A 16,577-nucleotide genomic window follows, 5' to 3' on the forward strand; every position below is an offset into this window, starting at 1 on the left:
TGCACATGTATACATACACACACACACACAAAAGCACTAAGAAATCTGCGTAAGTATTCACAGAAGCAACAATCACATTCTACTAAGTGAGTAGCCATAACACTATCACTATTTCTAATTTGCAGGACAAAGATTTTCAACAGAATGCATTCATATCCCATTGCCATGAAGCAGAAAACAGCCAATATATATATATATATTTATTTTTTAAAATGAAACCCCATGCTAAAACAGTGCAGGCTCATATGGACTTGTAGCATTACACTTGATCACATTTCAATGTAGTATGCATGTTTTTGCGACACAATATTCACCTAAGAGTTTGTATGGTTACAAAAAAATCAGTTTAAAGTTATACCTAGATTGCTATCCACTGTTTGAATGTAGGCTGTAGCAGATAATATTTTAACTCAGTTTGTCATTGCATTTTTTATAACGATTTTGGTAAGAAACAGAAAATGTTCTATTATTTTTTTAAACATCTTGTTTAGTTTAAATGTAGAGAAGAAAAAAAAAAAAAAAAAAAAAAAAAAAAAGGGGGTAATGTAACAGATTAGCGTTTGGAGGAGAGCATTAAATAACTGTTTTTTCATTTTGCCTATATTCTCCAGATTTATTGCTCTATGATTTTCTTCCAGTGCTAAAGGATAATGTCATATAAACATTTTAGTTACCTAAGTTGTTATAACAAAGCAACTCAGACACCACCAAATGCTTTACTTAATTATTTAAAGAATTTTCAGGAATGTTAAAAGCTCTTTGAACAAAGAGTAATAAAGTAGTTAATCTCAAAGTAGTTAAATACAAGGAAATAGTCAATACATAAAATACAACTGAAAATAAGTGTTTTGTTTTTTCATATTTTTTTTTCATTACAGCTCCAAAATTTCTGAACAAAAGTTGATTCTAATTTTCTTTACATTCAATTTGGATAATAAATTATATAAAAGTATGCATAAAAATTAAATTACCTCAAAATAACTCGGACCTCTTGGAGTAATATCAGGCTTATCAATCCATGCTTTATAATTATATTTATCTGGTCTGCGGGAAAAGTCTGGGAGCTTTGAATCTAGACTCCTAGACCTACTACGTCTCAATCTATGAAACTCCATACCAGGAGAATGATGGCCACTATGGTGTCTCTCTGATTGTTCGAGGGAAAAAAAAAACACACACACAGACAAATTATTAATATTACATATTGATATCAAAACTAAAAATAATCTATTATATGATATGATACAAGTGAGACAAAAGAATCATCTTGCTAGAAATGATTTCAAACTATGTAATATACACATATTTACCTGTGATTTATTACATTAAATTTTAAGAATACAGACTTTTTATAAAGAAAAGTACATCCAGTGTATAATTTTACTTTATGCAATATGAAGTATATCCAGTGGTTCACCAAGGGGAAATTATGATACAAATGTTGCAAAACATTTTGGCATTCTTTCGAAATTTCACAACAAATTAATAAAAATAGAGAGAAAAATGATTCCTCTTATCTTGTATCCAGTGCAGCATCAGCGACATCATAGCCAAATAACTTGATCCAAAAAAGAGGTTGTAGACGGAAATTGTAAGATAACAAATGCATTTTATTGATATATGTAAACAGATTGAGATTCTTTAGTATTCCAAATACATATTGTAAGGGAGTTATATAATAGAGAATGTCATATCACTGTACTTTCTTGAAGGAATGAGAAACGTAAGAGTCACACAATTAGCTCCTTTGCAGGGTGTCCAGTTTACACTGTTTATCTTACTATTGGCAACAGTCCATCAGTATATGCATACCAACAACAAAAACAATACTTTTAACATACTCCCATGGGGAGGGTTTTGCAAAAAATGAGCTACAGTTTATTTGGAGGCCATATTAGAACTGAATTATCATTTGCTCCAGATTTACTTTACTATCATTTGAACTGAATATATGTTAATTCTCAAAAGGATCTCACTCATAGCATCTGTAACTATGACAGGAACAGTTATTGACTTACCTTACATTATATAACTTGAAATAACAAAAGCCTTAAAAATACACTGCCATGAAGTTTTCGTAATTAATTATCTTGTGATACACAGGTACTTGAATCAATAATTAAAAAATGATTTTTTTTATATTAGTACATTTTTGTTTAAACAGGAAAAAGTAGTTTTTTCAAACTTCATTTATAGAGCATTTTAGGACACTGATAAAGTACAGGATTATTTATATGATGATCTATAACATTTTCTAAAACCATTTCATACTTATAAGAAATGCAACTACATCAAACTTTATTCTGGGAAAAATTTTAAAAGTGTAGAGAGTGCATAAGTAGACAGATCCAAAAGTTTCAGTCCTCATAAATAAAAACTCGTTTGGAAATAAATTCCTTTGCAGAAATGTAGTGGCAATACTAAATGAATAAATTTTAAAAGTTTTGCTGGTGAAATCACCTGCATTCTTTTTTTGCTATTTAGCGCATGAAGTGTTATGTTATTTGTTCTAAAATTATTAAAGCTGAATATTCTTCCATATTGTGATTTTCTACTTAAAAAGGACCTCAGTCTCCTCAAAAATAAAACAACCCTTGAATCACATTCATGGGAATTTGCCTCCTTCCTGTTTTAAGAAAAAGAATGAGTAAAACAATTTCACAGGATCTGTAAAAGATGATTTTTTAAGGGTCGACCATTGGAGGCATGTACATAAGAAAACATGGCTTATATTCTGGAGGAAAAATCGAGTGACATGAAACTAAAAGTACTAAGATAATAAAAGTAGATAGTAACAAGAATGCTTGAATCTAAAACAAATAATTTGCACATTTTACATTTACACACACAAATTCTCTTGAATTTGTGTACTTCAACTTTTCTTCGCAATTCAAAAAACATCAATGTGATCTTTTCTGTTAGCAGTTACTGCAGGTTCACAGTGCAAATAAAAAAAAAAAAAAAAAAAAAAAAAAAAAAAAAAAAAAAAACGTTTTACAACTGATCATAACTGGTGATGAAGTAATGGTCCTATACTACAATCTTGTATCCGACAGGAGATCAATGGACCCCTTGATAGAATTTAAAAGAAAGGAAACAACCATTAATGAAGAATATTACGGAAGGCCTTACATAAACTGTAAAGGAAATTAAAAAGAAAGGCATGGAATGCTGAGCTACAAATCTTTGATATGAATTCAATTGTCATTGCTAAAGCAACAAAGGAATATGGATTCATGGAGTTTCATCCCTTGCATACAACACATATTTAGCTGAGCTACAGATCTTTCGTATGAATTCAATTGTCATTGCTAAAGCAGCAGCAAAGAAATATGGATTCACAGAGTTTAATCCCTTGCATACGACACATATTTAGTTCTGATCTGTTAACAATTACAGAGAGAGCTAAATTGAAATTTCAGATTAGCATTCTTATGTCCTTTAGCTTTCTTTTCTTCTTAACCTTTCCATTCTGTTTCACAGGAAAATCCAAACAAGTGATGTTCTTAAGAATATACTTCTGTTGACCTTATGTAGATTGAGAAAAAAAAAAAAAAAAAAAAAAAAAAAAAAAAAACAAGTACAATTAAATCTGAACTCAAGATGAGAAAAAGAGGAAACAAACATTTTCTAAATAAAAATTTGTCACATAAACCCAAAATTTAATTTTAAAAGAAAGCAGAATTTATACGCAAAACTATAGATTCATCTAAGGCGAAAAATTTACTCAAGATTCACTATCTGAGCCATGTGTAATTATAATAACAAGAATAATACAAAAGGCTACTGTTTGAGAAGAAAATGCTAAATAATTTCACTAATAAAATTAATTAATTTTGTGAACCAAAATATATTATTAATATAATGTACTTCTATTAAAAAAATCATTTGCATATAAGTATAAAATTGCTATTAAATTTGCTGCCATGTTACTATTTCCTGAGAATCAAAATTATAGTCATTTAATTAAAAATATACATGGATTATATGATAGCAGGTATCTGTGAATTCTTGAGTTACTGGAATTCTATTGCACATATGCTTTACAGATTTCCTCAGCAGGAAAATTTAAATTAATGAATTAATTTTTGTTTTCAATATAAAAAAATCTTTTTTTTTTAACCTCTTGAAGAGAAGCTTTCAGGATATCGCCTTTCTGAAGGGGAACGGAAGCGGCTTCTTGAATCACTTCTTGACGGGGGAGGAATATGTTCTCTTTCAACTCCTCTTTTCATAGATAACTTGCGCCTACTATCAGAAGCAATACTACTCTTGTGATGAATAGGTATAGGATCCCTATTTTAAAATTAAAACAATTGGGTAAATATTTATGCTTTTCAATAAATTCATATACAACAAACTATATATACTTTTCTTACCTGGGCTCAGGAGGTGAGCCAAGAACACGATGAGGACCTTCTGGATAATCTGGTCTGCTATGAATTGGTTCTCTACCTAAAATACAAGTGAAAATATTCTGAAGTCCATATAAAAAAAAGCAGTCATTACTGGTTGTATAGGGCATCGTGTATTACTGAAATGTATTTCAAATGATCTTTATTCAATAAAATTGTAACAATATATGCTACATTCAAAGTTGGTATAGACTTTACAAAGCATGGATTGTTAAAATTGATACATAAAATTAGATAAATTTTTTAAAAGCTATCTACAGATTAACATCATAACATATTTAACTTTTCAAAATTTATTGAACTGCTATATTTTTAGTGGGTACTACTGTTTTATTTTCCAACAATTGATCATACTCGCAAATTTTTCATGTTAAGTCATTAACCAATTTTGTAAATTCTTTTTAATTTGCTTTAAACTGCTTCTGTCTTTTCTTTTTAAAGTAATCTTTCTCTACTATATACATGTAAGATAAAAAATATGTATATCAAAATTCTAACCTAAATTTGCAAAAGCCCTTTATTCTCTAATTTAACTTAGATATTCCTTTTCCATCATTTACGTAATGCTAGATAATGTAGCTAATTCAGTAATTTAAGTCAAAATTTGCCAACAAGAAAAAAAGAAAGAAAACCATGAACTTCTCTTTACACTCCTCATGTGGATTCACATTCCTGCAGGGTTCCTACACATTTCTGCACACGGAAATTAAGTACTTTTAAGGACCATTAATGAAACAAATTACAGATGTAAGACAAATAGGAACTGAATAAATTAAATTAAAAATATTATCTATGCCTGGACTTTTGTAATACCATCCTAAAAATAGATTCGTAATTGGGATGCATATTAAACATAACTTAATTAACATAATTATTAGTAAGTTTGAGAATGTTGTAAATATGGCTTATTGTAACTCTTTTTGCATCATCTCGCCTCCTTGAAATAATTTAAATTTCCCCCCCTCGAATTCGCCGCCACTGTTTATGTTATGAATGGACTGTTCCAGCTTTATTAATACACAAAAGTGAAACTCGAGATTACATCATCTGGAAAGCAAGGTCGTGCTGATAGTTGATTAACTGCTGTGCAATGACGTCATATCTACTACGTGTATAAATATCTCCCATCGCTCTAACTTAGTGATTAGTTTTTTTCCATTTTCTTCGCATTCGGGAACTTTCTTGTGATGTGTGGCTCTTTAGTGCCGCGGCTTTGTGCCATGTTTGTTTTTCAGGATTCAGCAAAGCGACAATGTTTTCAATTTGTTGTTTCCTGCGAGCAACTGCGGTGGGTGGCATCTTTAAACACAAGTGTTTATAAGGTTTAATTTTTCCAGGTGTCTTCTTAGTTAAAAGCATGGATTTATTTAATCAAGTGAAATTCAAGTTACTCATGTAGTTTTTTTTTGGAAGTGATATGTTTGTCATGAGTTTTTGAATGGTAGTATTCATGGAACAGGTAATGCCTTTGTTGTACCATTAATAGTGTAATATTCTTAAAAGAAAACCCTTGGGGATTAATGAATAGTTAACTAAATGTAATTTTTTTTTGCAATGATTATGTTACAATAACTTCAAGTTTCTTGTATTTATCAAATTTGTTTATTGTATATTTATTTTTATATATATATATTGTTAAATGTTTTTATTGACATATTGGTTAAGTTTAAAACTTTTGTCATGCTCCATGTCTACATAATACATAAACTTAGGGTGTTTCTACTGTGATAGTTATTTCTGCTAATTTTTTTAAAAAATGCTTTCTATTGCTTAGTACTTAAACTTTGTTTTTCACATCAGAAAACAAAATAAATTTTATGAAATTTACCAAGTAGCATTAAATATTTTACACTTACAGTAGTTGGGTATGTTTGAAAGAAGATTAGTGACATTTTACTTACATTTAGTTACAGTTAGTTTTATGTTGTATAAGGTATTTCTCCTGCCTTCTTAGCGAACCTTCATGGTGTAGTGGTCTGCATGCTCAGGGCGTAATTGAAAGGTCCGCGGTTCGATTCCCGGCAAAGGCTTTGCATATTTTTCAACTTTCCTGCTTCCAAAAATACCCTAATGTCTCTATAGTTGATTTTTCTTATGTCTAACTTTGTCACATTTTTATCAATCTAGAGGTTCTGCTGTCACCGCTGCTGCTTGCAATGAGGGGAACCTGCTGATCAGAACATACCTGAAAGGCCTGATGTAGATATGGTTGGGCAAGTTTTGAAAGTTAAATGGGCTCTCTCTGATACAGTTAGCATTGTAGCTTCGTGTAGAGTTCCACGGGTCGTAACCTGGTTAACTTTAAGGTTCCACTAAGCCACTAAAGCGTCAGAGGTGATAAGTTGTTTCTGTATTAATTTAATACTCACTAGGTGCGTAGAATAAGTTTTACATGAATTTTTACATTTTTGTGTTTTATCTTCTGACCACGGTAAGGATTAATTAAAAGTAATAAATTTCTTTAATATGCAGAGATCATTTTTGAGAGTAAGCAGTTATTTATAAATAATTAAATTAGGTAGTTAGATAGCCTTAGTCATTATAGATTTACATGACCACTATTAAATTTTATTTTTTAACAATATTTTTTAAAAAAGCAGTTTTAAAGTCACAATCTAATAAAATTTCATAGTTTTAAATACATGTAATTTATGACACTGAGTCTTAAACTATATTAAGAAAATTACACATTTGTAGCAACAACGCTCAACAAAATATTTATGTGTCTTTTTAATTTGAAGCCTTCCCAGACATTTTGCCTAATTTATATCGGTTTCCTTCTCTTTAACCCTTTACCGTTTTGACCCAGATTATCTCGTTCTTTTATGCAGGTCTCTTAACGGTTCGTTACGCGTTATTGTAAGTTTAAATGTAGCCTCGAAAACAGATCGTCCCGTGTTTTTGTATTAGCGAAAAAATGCGCCAAAAACGACTAGCCTGTATTTTTGTGCCCCCATTGCCTAAGGGGACAAGGGTACACGCACCCCTGACGACAATGGGTAATGGCTGTCATTATCGCGGGGAGAAGTCTTCTTGATGTTTTGAGATAAAGGCCTTACACTGACTCTAAGGAAACAAATTTATTGCCAGTTACAAAGTGAATGTATATATAAAAGGAATTAAGAATTTTTGTTTTAGATCAATTATTGAATAAAATAAACAAGTTTTTACAAAATAAACTTTTATTTATGATTTATAAAATTATTAATGAGTTAAAATGAGAAAAATAATGTATTATATAATTTACTGGAAACACGTGATTAAATAATTCTCTTTAAAAAAATTTCGACAAATTCATATCACGAATATCAAACGTGCGGTTCTCTTGATAAATTTATAAATCTTATACTTTTGAAAATGCGATTTGATATTTGATTTCGTTACTTAAGAATCTATTATTCTTCTTATAAAACTGTACAGGAATTTTTCAAAGGGGCTCTTATTCCCATTAATCTGTATGACAAATTATTTTTCTCCTTTTGGTACAGTTCTTTATTTCCAAAATTCCTCTTACCTCATAAAAGTATAAAGTTTTAAAAATTTGCCCAAAATCAGAAATTATATTAATTTTATGTAACTTTTATTTCAAAAACTATTTTATGCTCTGTAAAGTGATGCAAACTTAAAATCTGTGAGAGTTTTATTTTATTCTTTAAATGGAAATATGCACAAAAATTTTTTTCAACATTAAATTTTAAGACCTCTAAATCGAATTTTATAAAACTTGGTTTACCACGCGTATTTCCATCTGTAAACGGTGTGAGTACAAAATTTGAACTCGGTAGGTTATCGAGAAATAGTCTAAATATCGATGACAAGCTTCTGATTATAGCGACAAACACCGTGATTGAAATGCATACAATTTTTTAAACAAACTTGCCGACTCTTAAATATTATAATATTTTTAAACATTTTGGAAAGTTCGGTAAATGTTGATATCAGATAACCGTCATTTTTATAACATTCTTGGTATTATAAAGCATTTATGTGACATTCATATGCGATTCCCGACAGTTATGTTCATTTATCAAAGTGGCTGCTTTTGCGACAAGCACAATTATATAATGTGATGTTCTACATCCTCCACTGTCTATGATACTCATGATCGATATTTAATTATGTTCTATATACAGAAACATTGGTAAGACTGAGAGAGGTCAACAAAATTTTCGTAAATATTTAATTATTTGAGTTACATAATTACTTATACTAGCTCAGTAAATTTTGAGTCATCATTCATCATCAATAATTAAAATTCCTTTTTTGCCCCCCCCCTTACGCTTAATGACTTTATTCTGATGAATGGAAGTTTTGAAAACTAAAAGCTGAGTATATAATTACAGATCTCACTAATAAATACTTTACAAATACAACTCTTCATATTTCAGCAGAAGTTTTTGAAAATGCATTTATATAGGTTGTTGTAGAAATCGACAAAATTTTATGCCAATTTAAAATTTTTTTCTTCCCCTAATTTTCAGTTGCTTATGAGCGTATTAAAAAAGCTTTTCCGCTCAAAATTTTAATTGTTTTAAAATATTCGTAAGTGCACTCGATTTGATGTTTACAGTTTTTTCCCTGCGATTTCTCTAAAAAGAAAGAATTATAATTGTATTTAATAAAGAAAATTTAATGGATTTGGAATCTGCGCAAGAGGACTGAAACTATTATGGAGAGAATTTCTACAGGGAACTAGATCTCATCCACACTGAACATAGAAAAACCTCAGAAAACTTTCATAGAACAAGCGCATTCGTCAGGATTTGAACCCCTGTTGAATTTACCAGTATTCAGCAGTTTTAGCGATTGGCCACTGGAACCCCCCCAGCCCGATTTAAAAATCTTGTTTAGAAAGCTTTCATCTTGATTTAGAGTGATAGGTGCCATAGTTTGAAGGTTAGGTTTATTTGAATACAGCAAAACACACGAAGACTATCTGCTCTTAAGGAGAAAGATGCCTTGATAGAGGACTTTCTAACGAATAGCTCATACTCATGTTATACATAGAAAAATGCCATACAGCCATGGCATTCGTTCGTCTGAGTTTGAATCCAAATCGAACAACTAATATTTAGCGGTTTTATCGGCCATTGATACGGCTGTAGTATAACCAGACTTATTATTATGTATTATTAGATATGTATTACCAGACTGTATGGCATCTAAATTAAGAAATAAAAAAAAAAATCTTCTGAGGTAATCTTCAACCCAAGTTAAGTTTTTTTTAATGCTAATGAGTAATATAATTATGAAAGAGATCATGTCATTTGTGTCATTTTCAGATTGCTAGTTAAAATTAGTGTGGTTTCCAATCAACGATTATTTAAACCTGCTACAAGAAAAAAAATACATGAAAACTTTCCTTTAAAATATCAAGAATTATTGGGGGGGGAACACTTCTGTAATTTATAAACAAGGAAACATATTTATCCAGATTTTATGTGTGAAAAAAATAATGAATTATGATCTCCTCTAGTGCAGATCTTTGTAATTATATTTCTAATTCCAACATCAAAGTGAGAAATTAGTCGCTGAAGCAACACAACACTATCAATTTTTGTAGGCTTCTATTTTCAGCGACGGAATAGATCAGTTGCATGGAATTTTCATGATTTTCTCTATATGTAAACCTAAATGCATGTAAGCTTTCCTTAGAAAGTTTGCTGGAAGTGGAATATTTCTATCTTAGAAGATAGATATCGCGTGCTACCGAGTACAAAATTTGAACTCGGTAGGCTATCAAGAAAGTTAGCAAATCTAAATGCAGGGTTGACAGTAATATGTTTGGGGCTCTATTCTAGAAATTAAAAGTAGCGAAAAACACCCTACATCGTCCCCTTTTACTTACTTTTATACTTTTATCTAAGAATTATATATTGCATCTATAAAAAGTTCTCTAAATTAATGTTATTTGGATTTCCAAACTATTTTATGCTAAAATACATCTTCCCAGATGGTCGCTTTTACTCACTGGGAGTCAATGCTTCTTGAAGATGCCGATTCATGAGTGAAAAATTATTTTATTGCTTTTCCGGTTTCCCCTAATCGTTTACACAAAGGCTGAACCTTCGGGAGAAAGCTGCCTATCTATTGGTGTTAATTCGTCAGTAAAGAGATACAGCACTGAACGGAGGAAAGTACATTCTTCTTCTTCTTGTAGAAATCTTGACTTTCCTTTTCCCTCAAAATTCAAGCAATACGAAATCTACTAGAAAAGATATACTCTCTAAGGTATAATGTTAAATGATCTAAAATTCACTTAGCTCAAAACAAGTTTTTCTAATACTTGTGCAAAGTAAGATAATAATAATTTATTTACTAAAGAAACATTGATTATATTATCTCTTAATATAAATTTACTAGAAGTATCAAAAAAGAGGGAACCCGTATGTAGGAAGTTTAATTCCGAAAATTGTGTTTCAGAGTAACTTGAATGTAAATTATGTAAAAATCGTTTTACGGGGTTGTTTCACCTATCAAAATACTGTAATGGAAAAGCGATACCCCAAAAAGTAAATTTGAAAAATTTGCGAAAGGCGGAATAATAGGCGGACCTTGGATTTTTTCCAAGCAAGAAATGCGAAAATTCAGCAGGGCTGTCATTATTCTTCTACCAACAAAGTCTTCCAAATTCTAATTGGAAGAACATCCATTTGTAGCAAGATAGGAAGAATGGCATAATTCCTTATTTTTTTCCCTCTTAAGGGGCGAAAGAGAAGAAGCACGAGACTCTGTCGGCCTAATTCACGTGTTCACGAATTATCGTCTATCACGTTTCCATACATTCCGTTTTTTCTGAGGAGAAAATACGAAAAATTTTCTATGCTCTCTAACGGATACGAACCGCAGACCTTCCGACTGCTGGTCCGATCTACTATCACTTACATCACAACAGCCCTCAAAAATGAATGAGATACATTCTTATAATATATACGGATGCAAACTGATGATTCTAAAATTTTATTATCATAAGACTGGAAAAAATTAAGGATTTAATTCATTTTTATACATTTTAAAAGAAATTCAATTTTTCAGAAAGTTAAGATAAAATATTTATTAGAATGTCAAATTTAAGCATTTCAATTATTTATATAATAAAAGATAAACTTTATATTTATAAAGAAGAATTGTTAATAATATCCCTATGAATTTAGAAAGAAATTTATTTCAAGTGATATGTTTAGCTTAAAAGTGACGGGAGCAAAACTGTGCTAAAACAAAAGCCACACATATCGTAATTATCTCCTTTAAATTAATGATACCTATACCACTGACAAATTGTTACTGGACATGCATAATACAATATTTACGCATAATTGATACTTTCTAGACTAATACAGGCATAGTATATTTCTATGTAATGATTTGCTATAGTTCCTAATTTAAGTTTCACATACTTTCATATTTAGGGAATTAATTACATAGCACTGAAGATTACTCACTGTAACATAAAAGATATGCTATCAGATTTATGTTTAAAATGACTAAATTTAAATGTTACATGCTCACATGTACACATACTCCAGAAACCTGACACATTTCGAAATTTAAGATAAATCAAAATTACTGGAATATTTCATCAGAAAGCAGTTTTTTAAATTTTGGTAAATTTCGTGCGATTTTGACATAAATTAGCCTGATTAACAAAAATGCAGTGCTCATGAGGCCCATTAGAACACAAGTGATTAAGGTCATTGAACCACAGTAGTTAAACATGGCTCCGAATACTGATGAACGAGCTAACTGTACGGAACTTTTCGTGATTTTCCCTTCATGTGTAACATTAATACAAGTAATTTACCCTTATAAAGTACTCCCCCCAAAACATTCTTTTCTTAAAATAGAGAGTCCTCATATGTTTTAAGCTAAATGAAAGAAACGTAAACAAAATTCGGATGCATGCAATTCCCTGATGCATGAAACGAACGTGAACCAGTTTCCTATAAATCCTGCCTGAAGGCATTTTATCTTTCAGGTTGAGAGGCTTTGTCTACTTTGCCTTTAATTCATTGAAATCAAACAACATCCCCTAATAATGACAAAAACCTAACATCGGGGAAGTAAAAAGATGATAAACAGTTCTTAAGCGAAAGGCTCTTTGTAAATGTAAAGGTCCTACACGTGGAAGCCGAATATTGGTAGTTCAACCGGTATTCGATCCCAGGCGAAAATATTGAGCGCATGATTTGTTTTCGTGGTTTTCCACCTGTGGAATGCGAATACGAGTCAGTTTTCCTACAAAAATCCTTCACGAAAGCATTCCTCTTCTTATGCAAATAGCCCTCATCTACTCTGTCATATTCTAATAGCATAACCTTTTCTACTAGACAGAAGAATCTCTTTTTTTTAATGTACGACTCCTAATGGTGTCAAAAACTGCAGTTTTCTTTCCCCCCCTCTTCAATGCAAAAAATACACATTGATCAATCGATGTTACTTTACATAAAATCTACGTGAATTCATATTTTTTCCACTATTTATTTATGTGTTGGAGAGTTTTCATATCCGTCAACTGCAACTTGACGCGGACAATAAGCTTTTCTCTATTATAAGCGCAGAATGTTTCATATTAACTTTCTCTGGAACGTTCAAAATTTAATATTTCGTGAATGTGATGGAAAGGAGTTTGCACGTAACATTAAAACATAGTCTCTAGTTTCTAAAAGTTTACTGTTTTTTCAAACAGAAATATCGTTTATAATGTACATTAAAGTTGTATATTAACTTATAGTAGCAGGGAAAGAAACTTGAAAATCATTTCATTCAAATGTTTTGATCATTTTATTCAAATTTATACAGCAACTGACACTGAAATATTTAAACGATGGCATTAAGATTGCTTGCTTATTAAAAGTTGTTAATAATATAACATTTTATTTTGTAATAAAAAAGGTTGCTTTAAACTGAATAATTATAACATTATAGAATATTAAATTTTTAGTTAAAATTTTAAGTTTATGAATTAAAACTATGATAATTCACTAAATTTTCATAGACAAATACCTCAGCAATCCTTGTGAAAGTTAAAACGCAGTTCTAATTTAGCACTTAAAAATTTAAAGGTAGTTATTAATAAATTTGACATTTGTGAAATTTTTAACAATTATTCAACCTGAATGACAATATTGTGCATTTCTTTTGAAGCAATTAGGCATGAATCAAAGACTGAATGATTTTAAGATGAAGCGTTATTATTAATAACCAATAAATAAAACAAAAATGCACATAATTTGATGTAATTAACATCCAACTTGGTAAAAAGTATTTCCTTCTTATAAAAAAAATTTTGAGGATACAATATTACTAATCGTGAAAGAAATGGGATATGTTTATATTTCTTGATAAATTAAATAGAACAATAGTAATAAGTATAATAATTTTAGTTGTAACAGAAATAAGTGCCTTTATTTTATTTTTGACCCAACTTAATAATGCTTTACACAACCAATCAGTTCGCAGGAAAAATTTTTTAATATACAGTTTAATTTCCACAAAAATCTCTACAGAATTTATTTCAAATATTTAATGAAACTATAATCGTATAATAGACTTCTGTATTCATAAATGTGGTTATAAGAAGCATAAAATGAAAATTAAATATTATTGTAGGGTTTCCATAGAAACATTTATTGCTTTATATTGTAATATCTAGATTAATAGGAAAGGCTATCTTGCTGAAACGTCATAGAAACTCTAATCCTTAATTTTTGCTTCATACAAACACCTCAGTCATAGAATAAGTCAGGGGCGCAGGCTAACGTTTTTACAGAACCCAAGTTGAAGGCTTTATGGTTCATCCCTGCCCCAAATAACCCGAGGGGAAAATTAGGAGGATCTAGGCTTTGAGTACGCTTCAGTTTTACAACTCTCTCTTCTTGAATGCTTAACAGACGGAAAACGAATAGGGGGAAGAAATGTTTTCGCTCTAGGCAAAACCATTTTGAGACACCCTGAGTCTTGGAGGCAAGCCCGTTTTGAGGACAAAAGTGAAAACTTTTGCGAGACATTTTTGTCTGTTTTTCCCGTCAAAGTGAAAACCGGCAATGGGTTAAGCACCTTTTCTAGCAATTAGAAATTTGTCTCAATATGCAAACCACTATTCTCACTAGTTTCTGTATGCTTTATTTCCTAACTTGTTAAACTTTCCACAATGTATGAGGTTTCACTTCATCTGGTAACAGCTAAATAGTCCAACCCCCCCCCACAGATATGAAGCAAATTATTGCTATGTCTAAAAGTAACAACAAAGGTTTAAATAATCCTCTTATTTAAAAAACACTTAGAACATAAAGGCAGGTTCTTATGTTAACAAAATCAATTGCAGCTCGCAGTGATGTAATTCAACAAAAACAGTCAAATTCAAGCTAAAAATGTGGACTAGTGGTCAAAGACTGTACAATTTAATTTCAATTTAAGCTGGCTTAGTAACTCTATCATCATGACAAATTAAAATGTCGGCAGCGATAATGCAAAGATAAATAATTACAAATTATCGGAGCTGGCAGGAACTAATGCACCGAGCAAGCGGAGGTCAGAACACACTCTGTCTTACCCTACAAAAGCCACATTTTAAAGTGATTTGCAATCTGGTTAGGAAATAGAAATGGGAAATTATCGTAAAGGCTGAAATTATACACAACTGGGCAATTTACATAATAATAACTCTACATATCTTTGAAGAATAATTTGTTTCTCTTTACGTATTCAGTTTCTTTCTTCAATGCGTTTTCTTTTCATTTTAGAATTTTTGGATTTAACTAAAGATTTCTTTTATTGTAAAAACACTAAATGCATTTAGAATGTATAGAAAAAGTTGCTAATTTTATTTCTTTAGTAATATGAAACATATATGGTAAGGACCGGTTACAGAGCTGGTAAGGCAGAATTTTTAGCATTTAGCGATACACTGAGCTACAAAATCTAGGAATGGCAAAACTTTCAGAATTTAGAAATGCACTAGGCGGCAGAATTTAGGGTCCACAGAGATTGCATCAGGTGGCAAAATGCTTAGGGAAACCCCTGTGTATGATGCATTAGGGCATATTACTTAAATCTTTTAAATTGTCAGTTTTCAATTTTTTTATTCATAAAAACACTCCTTTTTTATGTCTGTCTGTCCATGTGATAAGAAGCATTTTTGATATTATCCATGCTTGTTTCTAGTGAAAAATAGAGAAAATAAAGGGAAGATAAACATGTTAAGAAAAAGATTCTAGTATCAGAAGTAAAACATTTAAGTATTATGTTTTCATTGTTCTTCTAGATGTTCTCCAAAAAGTATGAAATTCATCACAAACTTTTTATAAAATGCATCCATTAAGCAGTTATACCATGAGGATAATTTTCATTTTGTCACATTTTTCTGGAATCTTCTAGAATCATGGGTCTATAAGTCTTGCCCTCAAATCCTTTTTAACTTTCCAAGCTACAATGTCTAAAATCCTAAAGGAAAATTTCCCCTACCAATTCTGTAACACCAAAAATATTTAAAAAAAAAAAAAAAAAAAAAAAAAAAAGTATGTAAAATTAATTCTATAGAGAGAAAAATACATGGGAAAATTCAAAAGACAACATTTTTAATTTACCTTCCACCATGCGCGTATGTACAAAATTTATGACAAATTCAGTTTTTAATGCACATTTTTCGCATATCGAAGCTGAGACGTCTGAAAGTCATTTCTATTCCTCCTTTCTACCCTTCCTCCCATCATGGAATGTGCCAACAGGAAGTCATTTGACTTTTTCTTGTTTAAACTGGGCTTTTGTGCTTTGTGGCAGCTTTTTCATAAAATTTACGACACGCGCGTGCTCGTGTTTTAAAATTTGGAAAATATTTTTTGTCTCAAATATTTTGTAATTTTATGTTATTAATTGCCATGTATTATTTTAATTTGAATACATTTGGCTCTGTAAATTTTATATTGGTTTTCATGGCAAAAAAAAAAATATGTGCAACCAGCTGATTTTGAATGGATTCTTCAAGAATTATCTGAAGGAAAGGAAGACAACGAAACCTTTGGATGGGATATCAATAGCGATTTCCATTCCTTATTTTCTTTTTTTTTTTCTATTTTTTTAGAAATAAATAAAATTATTAAGGTTAGTTTAAAGTGCATTTTTATAACCAGTAAGAAGTAAATTTCCTTGCAGAAGTAAGTAATG

At 30.5% G+C, this 16,577-nt stretch overlaps 1 protein-coding gene across 1 annotated transcript in view; it reads right to left on the reverse strand.

Moving 5' to 3' along the window:
* LOC118197333 (uncharacterized) overlaps positions 1–16,577 on the reverse strand; it is a 145,233-nt gene that overhangs the window by 18,348 nt on the left and 110,308 nt on the right. Inside the window, exons 8-10 of the mRNA XM_085823660.1 lie at positions 4,380–4,455; positions 4,124–4,296; positions 972–1,147 (exon numbers count right to left, since the gene is read on the reverse strand). Coding sequence (XP_085679786.1) covers positions 972–1,147; positions 4,124–4,296; positions 4,380–4,455 — 425 coding nt within the window. The remainder of the gene's footprint in view (positions 1–971; positions 1,148–4,123; positions 4,297–4,379; positions 4,456–16,577) is intronic.

This window comes from Stegodyphus dumicola, chromosome 9 (genome assembly GCF_044657685.1).
Source record: "Stegodyphus dumicola isolate Sdum_Otavi_A_Nest chromosome 9, ASM4465768v1".
NCBI lineage: Eukaryota > Metazoa > Arthropoda > Arachnida > Araneae > Eresidae > Stegodyphus > Stegodyphus dumicola.